Below are 14703 nucleotides of genomic sequence, written 5' to 3'. Positions count from 1 at the left end.
CTTGAAAATGCTCCAGAAAAACCGCAGAGGCAGCCTCTCTGGGGATCCGGTCCAGCCCTTGAAAAGAATCTGTTTGTTTCACCACTGAACTCAAATAAGCCAACAGATTGAAGGAAGGGAATTTCCACGCGCCCCTCCCCACCAAGCAGTTACCTGAGTTCCAGAGTCCAGTCTGATGGATCCCATTTTACCCTGGTTTAAATTGTTTCCTTAGAAAAAAATAAACAGAACCTCTTCTCTCACTCTCCAGTGGAAAGTATAGAATCAAACGTAAATGAAAATGACAGTTTCTAACATGCGCGACCTGGACACACGGCTGAACTCCGAGCCTCAGCTGCAGAGTGGGGTCAATGCACCTACCTTGCAGCGTCACTATGAGGATCCACACAACAGAAATAAACTGCTTAGTGTGTAGTAGGAGCCTCAAAAATGATGATTCAAAAGCACCAGCCTGTCACATTCATCCCCTGCTCAAAAACTCTCCCTGCCTTTCCTAGCGCCTAATGGACAGATATTAGTTCAGAAACACTTTATAACTAAGTGGCCATAGAGGCAGGCCTGAAGCCTATTTTCATGTTCTGTTTCAGTTTCTGAATCTGTTCTTATTTAGTCTTCCCTTAAAGGCTATCTGGAGCCTCCGTGATGCTTAATCAGGACAAGCTTGCAGATGGGTACAGGTTGCAGGCCCTTGCCTCTCTTCCCTTCACGCCAAAGCAGCCAGTAAACCACCTGGACACAGAAAGAGACCCACATATTCTCTAAAATGCCTGAATGGAACAATCTAGAATCTAAGCATTCCTTATAGGAACAGAGACTACTGTAAGATGCGGGATAGTAAGAAGGCAGCCTAGACTCTTCAAAAGGACAATGTTTAAAAAAAAATAAAGTGGAGGGATGATTCAAGATTAAAAGAGAGTGAAGAAATGAGGCCAACCAGATGCAATGTACAGACTTGGGCCACAGCGGGGGAGGTAACAGCAGACGGTTTGGTGGGAAGGAACGCACCAGAGCCCCATGGGCCTGCCTGGCCAGCTCGCTTGGTCATCCTGGTAAAACAGCAGAGCTCTCTGTTCCAAGACGCCCACGCGCAGCCCCACGTGCCTGCTGATCTGTGTACACACGTGTGTGCACTCTGGCAAGCCTCACTTTAATTGTGAAGAAACATGGGAACCGGTGCTCCCACCCGGGCTGTGGGAGTGTGGTGCGGTGGGGCCTGGACATGGGGAGAGTCCGAAGTGGGGTCAGCTCCCTGGAGTCAGGCATGTCTGTCTCAAGCTGCCCCTGTCCCTTGCTGAAATGGGAACCCCCACCAGCTGCCTCGGGGAGCCCGCGTCCTTACACTCTATTCGGATCTGCTCCAGCTCCGTCACCTCAGCAATGGACTCCTTCAGGTCCTCCACGAACTTCTGCATCTCGTCCGAGCCCAGGGCACAGAAATGCAGCACCTGCTTCTTCTCGGAGCCCGAGAGCGGGGTCACCAGTGTGATGCCATGAGAGTAATCTGGAAAGCAGACCCCAGGCCCCCAGTGGGCTGTGAGCAGCAGCAGCCGAGGGCTGGAGCCAACCAGACATGAGGAGGGCACGGGGTCTCATGCCTCCACCCACTCTGCTGTCCAGCCCTTCTCCCTCAACTCGCCCCAGCCATTTCATCCATTCATTCCTTCTCAAAGACTTACACTCATTCTCAAAGAGCTGGAACTGCATGCCCAGCAGGCCAACTGACTTGCAGAAGGTGTACGTGGAGGAGCCCTTCTTCTTCGGGCAAAGTTTGAGAATCTGTTCAGGAGAGGGAAACAGGCATGCGCTGAGGAGCAGACACTCACGGACACATGGATGCACAAACACCCGGGGGATGCACGATCACACAAACCCACGCAGCGATGAATGTGCACATACAGGTACAGATATACATATGTGTGCACACACTATCCCAAAATGTGCTGCTTCACTGCACAAAACCCTACAGTGGTTATTCCCTCTGTACTTAGAAGCCAAGCCACGGCGCCTGAGCTGGCCTGTAAAACCCACCTGATGTGGTCCTTGCCTTACTCTGGCCTTCTGCCCAAGTGTCCTCCCTGCTGTAGCTTGAGAAGGGCAAGCTCAGTTCCACTGTGGGCCCCTCGCATACACTGTTCCCACTCCACAGCTCTCCCGGCAGCTTTTTGCACGGCTGCGTTACTCTCATTACTTAAGTCTCAAATGCTACCTCCTTAGACATGCCTTCCTGGATCATCTCCTCTAAAAAACAAACCAAAGCAAGCCCAGACCTGGCCCTTAACCCCAGTCACTCTCTGTACTATCACCTGGTTTGTGGCCTTCATAGTGCCTTCCCCCAATCTGATATTATCTTGTTTGTCTGTTTCTTAATTATTTTCTATCTCCCTCCCCTACTAAAATGAAAGCTCGTTTTAGTAAAGTCATCTGGTTGCTTAATAAACAAATTTCTATTCAGCAGCTTCTATGAGCTGAGCCCTGGAGATACAGGAGAACTCAGGACAGAGCCCCTGCCCTTAAGGTGCTTATGGAATGTGGAGTCACAGTGTCCATCAGGTGACCAAACAATAAAGCATAACAGCAAAAAGAAACAAAACCAAGGTGCTACGTGTTTTGAAGAAAATGAAACAGGGTAAGGAATCAAAAGTGATTTGAGACTTGAATGAAAAGGAGGAGGCCAGGAAGGCAAGAGGAGAGTGCAAGGTCTGGAGGAGCTTTGCAAGAAGGAGCAGCAAGTACAAAGGCCTGGCCCACAGGAGGGAGGCGTCTCCCAGGGCTGAGGAGAGGGCAGGGAGGCAGGTTAGGGAAAGGGGACACGTGGCCTAATGTGCACTCCAGAGAGATCACGCTGCTGCTCTCAGGGTGGTGGAGAAAGCCGTGTGGAGGCTGATGTGGTTCACTGAATGTACCAGGCGCGCACTAAGACTGTAGTAGTGGAGGTGGTGAGAGGTGGTTCAGGCTTGTGATCACTTTGGAGGCAGTGCCAACGTGGCTCATGGATAGAGAGGGCCGGTGCAAGGGAGACACAAGCCCTGCTCCAGTCCTGCTCACCAGTTTTCCAGACCTACAATGATGCCTGGCACATGGTCAACACTGATCAAATATTTGTTGAATGGATACTTGTTTTCAAAGAGCAAAAAAAGTATCTGTGGGTACAGATGTGTGTATGTGTGTGCACGCACACACATGCACGCACACACATACACACACACACACCAGCCTCGCCTAGGCCCAGGGACAGAGCATGCTCCGCCTAGGCCCTGCTCCTCCCAGGCCCTGGGGTCTGAGGCACAGCCCTGTGCACTCCCTGTCCTGGGCTTCCTGTAACGTGGAGAGGCCAGTGGTCTGGGAACTAGTTCGTTAACAGTTTGTGCAACCACGAGCAGATCATCTGACGTCTCGGTGTCATGACTTATGAGGTAGGAATTAGCATGTCTGCCTGAACCCCCTCACGCCCACGGTGTGAAAGCACCATGAAGGCAGATCCGTCCCACGGAACAGGCATTCTGTCTGAAAGCTCTGGGCGTCCTTTCCTGCCCACTTCAGGGACCCTGCCCAGGCTGACCAGGGCGGCAGAGGCAGCCCCAGCCCAGCCCAGTCCCGGAGCAGAGGCCACTCACCACCAGCAGGTCATTGAAGAGGAACACCTCCCTCTGATGCGCTGCCTGCTTCTGCAGCTTGTTCACATCCGTCACCTCAAAGAGCCGGCTGCAGCACACCAGGCGGCGGTGGGGCACGGACAGCACCTGCACGCGGGCAGGGCGCTCAGCGGGAGAGACCAGAGGCCTCGAGGCCTCCCCACCCACGCGCCCATTTTCCAGAAGAGGAGACAGCCCGGGAGAGGGGAGGGGTCCGGTTCTGTGGAGGGAGAGGGGAGGGGTCCGGTTCTGTGGAGGGAGGAGAGGGGAGGGGTCCGGTTTTGTGGAGGGAGAGGGGAGGGGTCCAGTTCTGTGGAGGGACAGGGGAGGGCTCCGGTTCTGTGGAGGGAGGAGAGGGGAGGGGTCCGGTTTTGTGGAGGGACACGGGAGGGCTCCGGTTCTGTGGAGGGAGAGGGGAGGGGTCCGGTTTTGTGGAGGGAGAGGGGAGGGGTCCGGTTCTGTGGAGGGAGGAGAGGGGAGGGGTCCGGTTTTGTGGAGGGACAGGGGAGGGCTCCGGTTCTGTGGAGGGGGAGGGGAGGGGCTCCGGTTCTGTCCTGGGGCCTGGACTTGACTCTCATCCTCTGTCTCCTCGTCTGAGGCTCTTTCCCTCGCACACTCACCCCTCGTCCCAGGGCTCATCCCTGTCATGCTTCTTGGGGAGCACGGCCAGAGAAGGGGTCCACTAAGCCACAGTAAATGAGGGGATAGAGGGACAGGAATAGGAAATTGAGAAGAGCTTTCAGGCCGTTCCAATCCAGCCACTGTCAACCTGCTTCCCTCCAAAACCTTGAGGGCATCCCCTGCCCCAGGCTGCGGCCTGCAGATATGACACCTCCACCCTTTCTCTACTGCACAGATGCAGGTGTGCGAGAGCGAAGGGATCACAGAGACACCTGGCATCTACTCCAGCGTGTAAGACAAACCGGTCGCTTGCAACCTGACAGATGCTAAGACCTCAGCAATAAAGGCTCTCAAAGCAGAAAAGCCTGTCCCTGCACAGCCTGGGAGGAGGGAGCCCAGTGCAGGGCCTCAGAAGAGGTCTCCAAACTCTCCCACACCATCCCCTGAGGCAACAATATGAGGAGGAGGAACTGGAACCCCCATGACATCCTTTATAGTATAAAGTGTAGTAGCCTACAGAGAAGTCCCACTTTAAAAATCATGGCAAGCTTGGAACATGCTGCCTGGGACACAGGTCACTACCAATAGGACAAATCTATGGTGATGCCACAGCCTGGAGCCTATTGAGCCCATTTCCGGCCTTCTACTCATCAGGACCATCCAGGAATGCCTGGTAGTCATGCTGTCCTAGGAAAGGGATACTAAATCTCATCTGGCCACCCAGATGCTTCCACCCTAGACTACTGGGCAGTCCTTCTTGACATCTCATCTCCATCTCTCCTGCTGTGTATCTGGTGCAAGAGGCAATGAGGAAATCAGGCAAGAAAAAAAAAAAAAGAGATGCAGTGTCTGGCACACAGTAGGTACTTCATAACTATCATGTGAATGAACATGAAAAAAGAGTTTTGGAAAGGTAAGAAGGAGACTGGGAAGAGATGCCAGGAAGAAAGAAAGGAAAGGAGACGGGAGATAGGTAGCTTGTGGATACTCACTGTCTTCATGCCCACAATGGACTTCTCCACCTTGGTGACGTACGTGACGTGGTCCTCATTGGACTTGAGCTCCTTCTGCTGTATCCTCTCATAGATACCTACCACCAGCTCCCTGGGGATGTCAGCGCCATCGTCCACACCTGACAACATGGAGTGGGCAGGGGTGGTGGTGGGGTTGGGAGGGAGGGTGTCAGAGCCCTGGAGCCAGACAGAAGAGACCCCCAACCAGCCTGGAGCTCCCGGGGGGTGGCCTTGGTTTTTGCCATGCCTTCAATGGCTGGTGCCTCGTACCCATTCAATTAAGAACAAGTTCCTTAGCCAGGCACCAAAACTAATGATATGGCCCCAACACACATCTCCTGCCTCACCTCCTGATGTTCCTCAACCAGAGTCTTGGCGCCCACCTCCCAGGCCTCTTTCCTGATGGCAGATACAGCCTCCATGTTCCTGCTAACCCTCTGTGCCTCTGCAGTTCTGTCGTCTTCCTTGTGTTCGTCTCACCCCCCAGCTCCACCCCACCACTCCAGCATCATAAGGAGCTTCTGTTTCATTCTCTTTTGGATCTTCCTCCTCCTGGGCTCTCCTCTCCCCTCCAGTAGGGAGCATGGCGTTGAGGGCTTAGTCTTTGAAGAGATTCCTCCCTCACTGGGAGCAGTGGGGGAGCAGGCAGACCCCTGGCAATGCAGGCGAGGACACCCCTGTCCCACCTCCTGCTTCATAGTAATGATAAAACTCGGGCAACAAAAAAACACTGGCAGGAAATATGCCAACAAGAAAACACGTTTCTTTTGGAGAAACAGGCGATTAAAATATCTTCTTTCTACTATTTCCAAATCTTTCTTTAATGACTATACGCTTCTTTTATAAGAGGGAAAAATTAAAAATAAAACAACTTTGGCAAGCATCTCTCAAAGGAGTGTTCCCAGCTACTGAAAGGACACCCCGCCTTCCACGCGCAGCTCCCTGCCTGCTCTGGTCTCTTCCACGTCTGATCTTGGTTCCTGAAGTCAGGCGAATGAGCCACGGAGCAGCCAAGGAGGCTGAAAGAAATCAGGCGGCGGGTGAGAAAAAGCAAGGAGAAAGGCTGAGTGTATGGATGCCCCCAGTTCAAGGTGGCAGGCTGCATGCCTCTGCTGCTTCTGAATACTCGGGAGAAAGGAATCTTTTAGAAAAGCATACACCCACAAAGACAGAGAACAGGAGCAAAGGCACAGGCACCCCAGGACCTGGCAAGTGGATAAATAAGTGGATGGATTTAGCAAACCTGAGAAAGCTGAAACCTAGACCAGCAGAGAGGTTAGAAGCCACTCGAACACCACACAGCCACCAAAGGGCTTAGAGCTGGTGGTAACAGCAGCCCCTAAAAGCGAAGGTGAAGATGGGCTGGGAATTGGAAAACAGGTTGAAAACGGGTTAGAAAGCTGCTGGGCTTCCCTATCCCCTCGTCACTCCAGCAGAAGACTGGGGGTCCATTCTCTGGAACTCTGAGATGAGGGACCCCACACCCAGCCAAGCTGGGACTCTGCTGAATACTGGGTGATGAAGTTGATAACCTATATATTAACCCTCAACTCCACTTCCCACTTAAAGATCTCAGAACTCTGGCAGCCAGAATCATACATTCTGGGCAACAGATTGAACATTTATCTTCGGGGTATCAGGCAGAACAAGAAAAAAATATCTCCAGATACTGCAGTAGGGTCTCCCAGTGAAATGCCTTAAGTAAATCACCCTACAAGAAAGCCCACCAGCCAGCAGCCTCCACCTGTGTTCACAGAGTCATTCATCAGCTTTCTGGTGGCTCACTCTTATGAATGAACAACCAGATTTCATCAACTGCATTTGGAAAGTCTATACCAGGAAAGAGAAAGAAATATGGGGGGGGAAAAAACAGAAAAAAGGACTCCAGAAGAAATAGAGGCAAGCAGGGAGAAAAACAAACAAACAAACCAATATTAACATCTTCACCGAGATGGGAGAAGATATTGCATCTACAAAGCAAGAATAAAATGCTATAAAAGAGGAACACTGAGAGGACAAAAGAGAGCTATTGAGAATGAAAAATATGACAGCAGGAATGAAAAACTTGGTAGGAGACACAAAAGACGGCACTGAGGGACACTTTCCAGAAAGTCAAGGAAGTAAACAAAGATGGCAGGTAGAAAACTATAAAAGTTACGAGGATCAGACTAGGAGATCCACCAACAGAATAGCAGGAGTTCAGGAAAGAGAGTCCAGAGAAATTGGAGGGCAGAAATGATCAAATACAACATTTAAGAAAACTTCCCATGACCGGAGGACATGAGTTTCTAGATGGAAAGGATCAGTCCAGCCCTGGGCATGATGGATGGAAGAAGAACTGTAGCAAGGTGCATCATCGTGAACATCCAGAACATGAAGGCAGACAGAAGACCCTGCAAGCTTTCAGAGAGAGAGAAAGAGTAACAGACAAAAGGCCAGCAGCTGGGATGGCAGAGCAGCACTGGCAGCTAAAGGACAATGCAGCAGCAATGCCTTTGAAATCCTGATTGGCGTGTTTTGAGGCTGGAATTCTATCCCCAGCCAAACTCCCAACCAAGGGCAAAGACAGAAAAAGATACATTCAGAAATGCAAGTTCTCAAAAATGGCCTTTTCTCTGGAAGTAAACTAAAAATGAGGGAGCTCTGACATGCAGGAACCAGGAATCTATCATGAGAGGAAGGGAAGGAGGGCCCAGGATGCTGGCTGTGCCCTGGCCCGGCCACTGTCCAGACTGGAGCAGGACCAGAGGCTCCCGGAAGATGACGCTCCCGCACCACCTCCCGGGTCTGGACGTATGGAGAGGAGCTTGATACATAGGGTGGGAAGTTGGGGCTGAATCAGGGGAGGTCCTCAGAGAGTTAAGCAAATGGAAAGAGAAGCATTAACTCCAAGGAAAGTATAGATGAAGGGAGTTGCAATCATTCTGCACTTGCAGACTCAGCTTTGGAGTGTGTGTGCAGAGTCCTAATAACATGAGCACTGACGTGAGTGGGATGGGTCGGGGAAGGTGGATGAAAGAGGGCTAAATCTTTACATTCTATAATGGGGAATTAATAGATAATGCTTAAAATAAAAATAATTAACAAGGGCCAGGCGTGGTGGCTCATGCCTGTAATCCCAGCTCTTTGGGAGGCTGAGGCAGGCGGATCACCTGAGGTTGGGAGTTCAAAACCAGCCTGTTCAACATGGTGAAACCTCATCTGTTCTAAAAGTATAAAAATTAGCTGGGTGTGGTGGTGCACACCTGTAATCCCAGCTACTTGGGAGGCTGAGCCATAAGAATTACTTGAACCTGGGAGGTGGAGGTTGCAGTGAGCTGAGATTGCACCACTGCACTCCAGCCTGGGCAACAGAAATAATAATTAACAAGGAGCAGTGTATAAAAGAGACCAGATACCAAAGTATAAATACTGTATAGCCCTATTTAGATGAAGTTCAAGGAGTGGCGGGACTCGTCAATGGTGATAAAAGGCAGAATAGTTGTTACTCTTGGGCAAAGGTATTGACTGGGACGGGACAGGAGAGAACATTCTGGGCAGGTGAAAATGATGCAGATCAGGATCCGGGTGTGATGACACAGTGCACATGACCGTACACATTCATCAAACTTCAGGCTTACACACTCACAGTCTGGACTTTATGCCAGTTAAAAAAAGAGAGAGAAAAAAGCAAAGCAGAAGCCTGCGGTTTATCGATACAGAAGAAGCGCAAATAGCTAAAAAAGTCAAAAGTGGTTGCCTCTGGAGAAGGTGAGTGGTGAGAGGGGCAGGGACTAATTTTTTTCTATGATAAGCCTTGTAGGATTATTTGACTTTATTAAATTATGTGGATGTATAACTTTGATTCTTTTAACGGGTAAAAAATAAAAAACAATTGCGCACACATCACACTCTGCCAGTCCTGGTTTGCTCCCTGCCAGGCAGTGCGCTGCATCGATGAGAGAAGGACTTGCCAGCTGGTGCCATACAGTTATCTGCAAGGCTGACTTAAATGGACCCAGGGCCCTGCTCCTGGCTCCTTCCTCGTAAGTTGTGGAGGGAAAGGGCTGGCACCACTTGAGCCGCCAGCTCTGGTGTCAGGGGCCTAGGGGCCAACCACGTTCCACGGAGGGCAAGAGGCACTGCCCAAGGGTGCTTGCTGTTTGGTAGAGCAGTGGCGGTGGCAGGCTGCATGCCGGAAACTCCCCAGCCGCCTGGCTCACAAGGAATGTTCCCAGCTTGCTACGGGTGACCAGGCCCAGACAGCAGGTGACGATCTGTGATAGGGGCTCAGACTCACAGAATGCACGGTGCACAGAATGGGGCCTGAGCCGTGGCCTTGCCCCTCCTGCCCCGGTGCCCACCTCCTCACCTCGAAGGTTTCGGATGAAGTCCTCCAGCATCATCTTCCGGTCAGGCTTGATGTTGGGGCTGTACATGTCGGTGTTGAGGAGGATGATGGCGAAGGCGAGGATGAAGATGGTGTCGGGGTTGTGGAACTGCTGCACCACTTCGGGGTTGCACATGCAGTAGCGCTGGCTGTGGGGGGGTCAGACGCAGAGCGGACGCTGAGCCCCCGCCCACCCTCCCCCGGGCCCAACAAAGGAGGGGGGTGTCCAGGGGGTATCCCAGCTCTCCGAAGGCTTTAGGTTCAGGGAGACCAGTGTCTGTCCCATACTCTGGTCTTCTTCCCCACACCCCCAAATGCCCCACATTTCCAGCCTGGGGAGCTCGAGGGGCCGGTCCCTTTTCTTCCCTTCCCTTCTTTCTCCCCAGCCATCCTCCTGCCCACACCAGAAGGGGTGTTTCTGGCCCAATGTCCAACCCTCCTGATAGCATTTCCTGTCTCCCAGGCTCACAGCGGCCCGGCTTCCCCACCCTGGGGTCTGTTGGGGAGTGGAGCTGGGAAGCGGCCTTACCTGAAGGCCTCGATGAGCCGCTCCACCTTCTGGGCCTCCCCCTGCACACGGATGTGCGCCTGGAACTTGCGCAGAGCCTCGTCCAGCTCCATGCTGGAGAAGTCCATCTCGTCCACCACGCAGCTGAGGGCAGGCAGGGAGGGTGTGAGGTCAGGCGGCCCCCTAAGCACCCTCCAACACCCATTCTCGCTGGCCTCTGTTCCCAGCCAGGACAGGTGCAGGGCCCCTCAGGCTACTCACCCCCGGGGGTCGCCCTTTAATGCCCCAAGAAGACCATCTCCTCCCACCTGCCACAGTAGCCCTTTCGGAACCCAAACCCTGAGACCAGGAGAGGCCTTGGTGGCCCAGGACACAGGGGTGGAGGGAGGCTGAACTCGGATCTTCCGACTCCAAATCCCAGTTCCTTCCTTCTTAACCTCAGAGTACCCCAAGCAAAGCTTTCAACATAAATAATACAGTAAACATATTGATTCTTCTGTTCTTTCAGAGACCTGCTAGGAGCCTGTGTTTCTCCCAGGTTTAAATTTCACTTTCTCATTTAGGTCTTGAGGGGACTGAGTCCTCCGTTGGATCCCTTCTGCTGTGGGCTGAACAGTTAGGAGCAGAGCCCTTCAAGCCCCTGGGGCTTTCTGCAGCCCAGCTCCCCACAGCTGCCCCAGCTCCCCCAAGCTGCCCCAGCCCTCAGGGGAGGCTGTGGTGGGAGGCATGGCCTCTTAAGAGTAAATGACAAATGTGCCTAACGTGAGGGGACGGCGTGACACGCAGGGCCAGATTCTGGTCCGGGCCCTCCTGCGAACTTGGTGTGAGTCTGGCTTGCCCACTCACTCCTGGGGCCTCCGTGTGACCTTCTGAAAAGGGAGGAGGCTGGAGTCCCTGCTCCCCAAGGGCCTTGCTACCTCTGAAATGCTGCCTCCAACCCTGAGGGGTTTGCCTGTGAACATCCCGAGCTTCAGTGTGTGTGGGTGGGGGTGTGGGATCACATGCCAGTTCCCCCCAGCTAAGCACGCGCCTTCCTGTGGTCTAGCCCGATCCAGGGGACTCTGCACTGCAGGGTCTGAGGCCGAACCCTCCCAGTCCCCTCACCCTTCCTCACCCTCCTTTGGGGTGCCCTGTCCCCAGGGCCATGTGCAGCAAGGCAGGAGTCCAGGCCTGGAAAAGCAGGGGACCCAATGTCCCCTGGGCATTGCTTTCCCTTTGGGAGACGCAGACCAAGCGCGTTAGATTGGGCTCTTGGAGCTGACGTTTGCCCACTCTACACCCACTCACCCCAGTCTCCTCCCACTGGCTATGGCACAGCCCCTGCACTGCCCCTGACACTGCCCACTGCCGGCAAGCAGTCCCACTCTGCTCCCGTGGTCCCCTGGCCTGCCTGCCCACCACATCGAGGGCACAGAAAACGCCTGCTGAGTGGCCCTGTGATGGTGACATGAGCTCTGAGGTGGACCCACTTCCTCCATGACCTCAGCTTCCATTCGTGCCCACTGCCTAGAAGACATGGAGACCCCCAACTCTGCTGTCAGTTTTTAGGAGAAAACAAGGGGAGATGCCACAGTGGAGGTGGTCAGGGCCTGGTGGTCCGTGGACTCTGCCTCCCACAGGTTTCTGGGGAGAACAAGGAGAAAAGTGCATCACCGAAGACTCTTAGAAAGGGAGGGGGCGCCGAGAGGGAGCTGGGGGTCTCTCCTCCTCTTTCCTTTTCGCCTCCCTCCCGTAGGCAGGGCTCATGGCCATCTTCAGGCTATGAGTTGTCCTTGGCTTGGTCAAAGCCCACTCGTCTCAGGCTTGCTGGCCGGGACAGTGGGCAGGTGAGGGTGGGGTTGGGGTGGAGGCCAGCATCTTGCCCAAGCATGAGAATCGGCAGCACCAGAATCAGGGCATTTGAGGTTGAGCTGCCGGCTGGGGAACAGGGGCTTCCAGGGCCAGCCAGGCGAGAGGCTGCTCTGATTTCCCGGTGGCCCTCCTCACCTCCACCCTGCACCCTCTGCAGCCCTACGTGAGCGCCAAAGGCCCTATGCGGCCACATCCGTGTGTTCCCGTAGCCCAGCCCATCAGGAGTCAGCAACTGGGCACAACAGAGCCACACAGTGACACTGTCCAGGGCTGGTGACCGAGAGGCTGTGGTCCGATGGGTACAGAGAGAGCCTGGAGGAGGTGAACCAGCATGGTCACGCAGCAAGGGGGTCAGAGCGTGTGGGCCAGAGAGATGGGGCGGGGCAGCGAAGGACAAGGAAAGTCTAATTTGACAGAGAGCAAGGAGAGAAAGGGAGGGACAGGCAAGGAGGAAAAGGCAGGAGAGAGATCCCAAAAAGGGAGCAAGACCGGAGACTGAGACAAAGAACAAGCGAAAAACAGAGACAGGGAGAAGGGAGCAAGACCGGAGACTGAGACAAAGAACAAGCGAAAAACAGAGACAGGGAGAAGGGAGCAAGACCGGAGACTGAGACAAAGAACAAGCGAAAAACAGAGACAGGGAGAAGGGAGCAAGACCGGAGACTGAGACAAAGAACAAGCGAAAAACAGAGACAGGGAGAAGGGAGCAAGACCGGAGACTGAGACAAAGAACAAGCGAAAAACAGAGACAGGGAAAAGGGAGCAAGACCGGAGACTGAGACAAAGAACAAGTGAAAAACAGAGACAGGGAGGAAGGCGGAAAGACCAACAGGCACGAGGAGAGGAAGGGACAGGAGGGGAAGAGGAAGAGACAGAAGTCTGGTAGAGATGAAGATGTGAAGTGCGCCGCGGACTGCGGTGCGGGCGGCATGGAGCGGCCAGATGCCACCCTCTCAGCCCAGGGGCGCTGACTCTTATGAGGCCAAGAAAGAGGCCTGGGTGCTCAGGGCCCCAGAACGGCCCTTGGTCCCTCTGAGTGGCATCCTGCTGCTCCCCAGGACTTGCCCCCATCTGTCATGCACCCCACCCCTTCCCTGTTTCTGAACGCTGAGGTCCTGGCACCCGGCTTCCCACATCCACGTTCCTCCCAGAGCCTCTCTCTGAGTGCCTTCTGCCCCAGGGCTATGGACCAGGTCTCACCCTGCAATGGTGGGGGTGCTGGGAGGCCCAGGGCACCGTGGGGGCAGGCTGCCGCAGAGGCAGCGGGAGCAGCTGGTGAGGGTGGCATCTGCCCAGCCAAGCACGATGGCCTGGTTTCCAGCCCTTCACTCAGGTGACAAGCAGCCGTTCACTCGCTCAGGGCTGCTGCTAAAAGCCCCGGTAGTGAGCTGAGAGCCTGAGAGCCAAGGACCGGGATGGGGGAAGCAGCCAGGTTGAAAGGTCGGCCCACAGAATGGGAGTTGAATACACCCCTCGTGGGCCTCGAAGCGGGGAGGGCTGCAGGGGTGGACACGTGGGCTGTGGAGCTGGAAGGGCCTCTCATCCAACATCTTCCAGTGTGTGCTCTCAGGACCCCACAGCAGAGTCATAAGGTGGTTTGTTAAAATGCAGCTCGCTGGACCCCACCCCAGACCCAGCAAATTAGAATATTTGGGGGCAAGGCCTGGGAATCAGCATTCTCTGCAAGATCTCCCAGTTGTTCCTAAATTGTGAAACCAAAGACTGAGCTGAGTGAAGGGTAGGCCTCACTGCGGCTTTTAAAGTGAGTCCAGCAACTCACAGGCCACCAGGCAGCCGTCCTTAGGGGCATGTGTCCCCACCTGGCTATCGGGGCTGCTTTTGCGTGGGGGTGGTGAGGGAGGGGTGGATGGAGGCATAAACAGATGTAGTTCTTCCCCTGGCTATGCACCTGCCGTCCTGCCTTCCTCCCCTCACTGCATTTGCCACCACAGGGTATCTGTGTTTCATGAACAGGTGCTATTCTGGGTTTCTCAGACCCTGGGGGGAAAAATGACATTTTCTGGCTGTGAAATCCCTAGCTGGAAGGGAGGAAGCTGTGCTGAGTGGTGGGACACTCTACCCTCCTGCCTGAGGAAGCCACTTCCTCACTGGAGAGCTGGGGGTTGGACCAGGTGACCTCTCAGGACTGGCACCCGGAGGCACCGGCCATCTCTGAAGCACTGCAGACGCTCCCAACGGCAGGGGGCAGACGACCGCAGCAGCACTCCTGGCTGGCTGGTGGCTTCATCCCCACCCTCCTCTAGGGGGAGTCACTGATCACTGTTTGCGTTCCTGATGGGGCCTGTGTCATCCTGGGGAAGGTGGCTGGGGGTGGGACTGTGCTGTCTACCATAAGCCCTGCTCATTCCAGGGTCCGTGTCCCCCTGGAAGCACCTATAAGCCTCGGCCCTCTCCAGCATGAGCCTCCTCTGTTCACTCCCTGAGCATAAGCTTCTGCCTGCACCGTGCCCTCTTCTGCTCCCTCCCCTTCTCTCACTCTCTGTCCTGTTGCTTCTCTTATTTTGCAGTGTCTACCAGCACTCCTAATTCCCACTTTCCAGCCTTCTTTGCTGCCCTGGAATCCTCTTGGGGAGCTGAGTGTGGGCAGTTTACCAAATCCATGCTGCAGCCTCCACCCAGGGCGGCCCGGAGTCATCTCTCCTCATTGGTCATCTTTAAGGTAAAGAGCACCACACATTCCCGGGTGGT

The 14703-nt window shown here is 54.2% G+C and overlaps 1 protein-coding gene across 6 annotated transcripts in view; it reads right to left on the bottom strand.

Moving 5' to 3' along the window:
* IQSEC3 (IQ motif and Sec7 domain ArfGEF 3) overlaps positions 1 to 14703 on the bottom strand; it is a 107547-nt gene that overhangs the window by 12471 nt on the left and 80373 nt on the right. For all 6 annotated transcript variants that reach the window (XM_034935057.3, XM_034935059.3, XM_034935063.3 and 3 more), the window contains exons 6-11: positions 10165 to 10287; positions 9618 to 9784; positions 5246 to 5385; positions 3615 to 3740; positions 1677 to 1776; positions 1340 to 1501 (exon numbers count right to left, since the gene is read on the bottom strand). In XM_034935057.3, the coding sequence (XP_034790948.1) occupies positions 1340 to 1501; positions 1677 to 1776; positions 3615 to 3740; positions 5246 to 5385; positions 9618 to 9784; positions 10165 to 10287 (818 nt within the window). The remainder of the gene's footprint in view (positions 1 to 1339; positions 1502 to 1676; positions 1777 to 3614; positions 3741 to 5245; positions 5386 to 9617; positions 9785 to 10164; positions 10288 to 14703) is intronic.

Source organism: Pan paniscus, chromosome 10 (assembly GCF_029289425.2).
Source record: "Pan paniscus chromosome 10, NHGRI_mPanPan1-v2.0_pri, whole genome shotgun sequence".
Taxonomy (NCBI): Eukaryota; Metazoa; Chordata; class Mammalia; order Primates; family Hominidae; genus Pan; species Pan paniscus.
This window is presented reverse-complemented; position numbering and strand designations above follow the sequence as displayed.